Source organism: Austrofundulus limnaeus, unplaced genomic scaffold (assembly GCF_001266775.1).
Source record: "Austrofundulus limnaeus strain Quisiro unplaced genomic scaffold, Austrofundulus_limnaeus-1.0 Scaffold378, whole genome shotgun sequence".
Lineage (NCBI taxonomy): Eukaryota > Metazoa > Chordata > Actinopteri > Cyprinodontiformes > Rivulidae > Austrofundulus > Austrofundulus limnaeus.
In genome coordinates this window covers 147784-151704 of record NW_013952780.1, presented here as the reverse complement: position 1 = coordinate 151704, position 3921 = coordinate 147784, and the positions used below count along the sequence as shown (strand labels likewise).

Here is a 3921-nt window from a genome sequence, read left to right as displayed (position 1 = left end):
TGGATGCGATTTTGAAGGACTTCTGCTTGTATAAAACCAACCTTGTCAGGACCAGTAGTTCTTTTGGGGACCAAAGACTGGCCCTAATATGGTGGAATATTATTGCAGAGTTAGGAGTTAGGTGTAAGGCCAGGGGCAGAGCCGAAGGGGTGGGCAGGGTGGATGAGGATCACATGTGGCAATAAAATACGGTCAGCTGGAGCAAAAAATTAGTAAATACCCATCAAGCAGCTGTGTTGTTTGGTGTATAAGGAACCTAAATTTGGTGCATGCTAGGTTCAACTTAAACTCAACCATTTTCAGAAATTTCTGTTGTTGCCATTTCAAAGTAGTTTTGGTGGCCATCATAGGTATTGAATTTGAATTCAGAGTTTGTTAAAAATAACATTTTCTCAGCTACTACTACACAAAATTTCAGCTGTGTATGTTTAAAATTGCTATATTACAGCTCTTTGTAAAATTAGCATTATCAGTTAGCTTAATTGGGGTTTGGGATCATTTGTAACTACACCACAACAAATTTCAGCTCAGTCTTGAAATGGCTGATTTTAATTATTTTAAATTTAACTGTGGTGGTCATCTTGAATTTTTGATTATTATTTAGAATTTAGTAAAGATTGTTTTTGGTCATTAGTGCACTTAATTTTTAGCATTGTTTGCATAAAAATGGTGGAACTCAACGTAAAGTTTACATTAGCGGTTAGCTTAAATTGGGACTAGCAAGCAGCATATTTTTTTGGATCATTCTTAGCTTCGATCACACAAAAATTCAGCTCAATATATCTTAAAACAGCTGATTTAAGGTCATTTAAAATCACTGTGGTGGCCATCTTGAATTACAGTATGTATGTGTGTATGTGTTTAACCTAAACTTATGTTGTTGTTTTTTTTATTTTGTACTTTCATTCTTATACGTTTTCTTTCTGTCTGTCCTTGTTTTATTCATAGTGGGCTCCCAGGACAGTCTTCTGGAGATAACGTTCCGTGCCAGGCCCTCCAGTGAGTCCTGTGCACCTCTCACTCCTTCTTCATCTTCAGGCCCGTTAGCAGTTCAGTCCCAGCTGCAGGGCGGTGACGGCGCCTGGTTCTCCGCTCTGCCGGGGCCCTGTTCTCCGGGCGCCGACCCCTTCCCGTTGGGGCCCGGCGGCAGCGGGGTTCGGCTCGAGTGCTTCCGTTTCTCCGCGCTTGGGCCGGACGTCGGGCCGGACGGCCAGGCGCCAGGTCAGGACACGGGAGAGACACCCAGTGACGAAAGCTCGCTGCTGGGGGAGCAGGTCCTTGGAGCCCTGGAGTTACTTCGTTTTCGGGAATCCGGGATCGGATCGGAGTATGAATCGAACACGGATGAGAGTGATGACCGTGACAGCTGGGGTCAGGGGGAAGGGGGCGGGGCTGAGGTTGCAGCTCGGCTCTTGAACGTGATGAACGCTGAGAGCCTGTCGGACTGTTTAGGTGATGAGATGGCTGTTTAGTGGTGCTCTGAAAGCAGATTTAAACTTATGCACCAAGAACCTGAAAGACATTGTTACACATAAGTTACTGTGGCAGAAAAAAAAACTTTTGAATTTGTTGTTATAAAGTCTGTGAAACTGAATCCAAACTGTGCTTTTCTGTGTTTTTCCTTTGATTTCTGTCTGTTTCTAAAGTAACATTTTCAAGAGTTCTTCTCTCTGTCCTGTCAGAAACATCAACTTCTTATTTGTTGTTTATTTATGTTACAGATTTTTCTCTCAGCTCTGCTACGAGTCTATCAGGAGCTTAATTAGCAGCCAGAGCAGATTTTCTATCCAGCTGTGAAACAAATTTATAGGAAACATTATAAAACAACTGTCTGGTTGTTTCTGAAGTGTGGTTTTGTCAAATTGTTTTTACCAATTAGAGTTTATCAGTCACGGAGTGCAGAGAGTGGAGAAAAGGGCAGAAGTTTTCATCTAGGCTAGGCTAATGCTAACAAAGTGATGGCTAGTTTAATTTTTTCATTTTACTTTTTAACTATCAGGATTTTRAAACGCATCACTAAAATGGTTTGAAAGAACACTACATGAGTTAACATCAGACCTCTTTTGCATGAAACATTTGTTTAGTTTGTTTCTTTATTCGCAACTCTATCTTATGTGATGCTTAATAAATTTGTGTTTTGAGCATAAATGCCAGCGAGGAAATAAAGATCTCTGATTAGATCAACATTTAAATTGCTCTTTTTTTCCCAAACTCCCTGCTCTGACAAAATGCTGACATTTATTTAACAGAACATCACTTAAAAAATGAGCAAATTCTCCCCTAATAATAGTCATACATTAAAAACCATAATGCACTTTTGGTGTGGAACAAATATATTTGTTTTAAATGCTTTTTTTCTATTCACTGCACTCTGATTCATTATTTATTTTCATTTATTTTTGTTTTTACATCATGTCAAGGGATTAGTGAGGTGTTTCAATTAAAGTTTTCCTTTTTTTCATGTTTCATATCAAAATATCCATAAAAAAACAAACCAACTAATGTCTGTTGGTGTACATTCATGCAGGACACAGAAATTCGGAGAGGTTTTTGAGTCAACTGGACCTATTTTCTTATTTTTAATCTCCCTTTAAAAGTAAAAGGCTGACAGCAATGTTTAATAATAATGTATTTAATCGGGTCTGTTAACAAAATTTGTCATGAATCACCAAACGGATTTTAATAGAACTTTCAGAAATTAGTCATCTGATGTTCATCTACAGCTCATTTATTTCTGGAGTCAATCCAATTTAAGATGGCCACCACAGCTAATCAAACCTATCAAACATAAAAATGTCTAAACCTCAATCAGATTTGCAAATATTGAGCTCAGGTTTGATACGATAATGACTCCCAACCAAACTTTGCAGTAACACACCACACTGCACGTTTAAACTGTTCCTCAAATGAGAAAAACTCTTTTAAAAAATAAGAAAATGAGTCCCGTTGCCTTTATAAAACTCAGAATCAAGTATTGTCTGCTGCAGCTTCTTTGCTACAGAAATTTTTCAGAACTCAAAAATGTTTCAGTCCTGAAGAACTTGAGTCAACATTTTGTTGCACATTCCAAAAATAAATTCAAACAGATGTAAAAACTGTTGAAACGTCAGGCTTCTATCACCATGTTTTGTAGTTTACTACTTATGGTGTATTTTTAAAGTTTTTTTTTTTTTTGTCTCAGGTCAAATCATGAAGAAATCAAATGTATGTGGTGAAATRTTGAGTCTTGTGGCGTATATTACATACTTGTAACGTTCATGATGATATGTAGGGAGAGTTTTAGCATACTGACAGCATAAGCTTTGATTCTTTGTTGTTACCTTCTTGTTTTTGTTGGTGTTGCATTTTGTTATTAATACATGTGATGTTGCTGTAGTTACATGTTCTTATTTCAACTCTTTATTTTGTAAAAATGGCGGTCTTACATTAGCACAGCCAGGGTCTCATGCAGCAAGCTTGTGAAATGAATGACCAGCAGAAATTGGTCTTTCATTGGTTTACATCCTGAGATCAGAGACAACTGGTACTGAAAATGCGTATGTCACCTTTACTAAGTAAAAGAAGCCATTTTTGTGAAGAAAGACCGTCCATCATTAAACAGAGGTGGAGGCCTCCGTTTTCAGTTGTCCCCCTCCTACAGCGCTGCCATTGGCAGTATCACTCTACCCCTGTTAACAATAAGTGTTAATTAGGTGTCAACGATAGCYATGTGATGTGAGTATCAGTCACATGGAGGCAGTGCTTAAAAGCCTGAATTTTGCCTGAAACTCAGACTGAAGAAGTCTCTTGGAGAAGAGACGAAACGTTTCATTAGAGAAGAACCCGTCTAGAAGACCTACACAATTTTTTTCTTTTTGATTTTTTTACCTAGATTACTGAGATGCATCAGGACATCATCTTTACTCCACCAATACAATATTT

At 38.1% G+C, this 3921-nt stretch overlaps 1 protein-coding gene across 1 annotated transcript in view; it reads left to right on the top strand.

Annotated features, from left to right (window-relative positions):
• The window catches only part of LOC106528423 (carboxyl-terminal PDZ ligand of neuronal nitric oxide synthase protein), a 31846-nt gene extending 28471 nt beyond the window's left edge, over positions 1 to 3375 (top strand). The window contains exon 10 of the mRNA XM_014023591.1: positions 949 to 3375. Within this exon, the coding sequence (XP_013879045.1) occupies positions 949 to 1472 (524 nt within the window). The 3' untranslated portion in view covers positions 1473 to 3375. The remainder of the gene's footprint in view (positions 1 to 948) is intronic.
• The last annotated feature ends 546 nt before the right edge of the window (positions 3376 to 3921 follow it).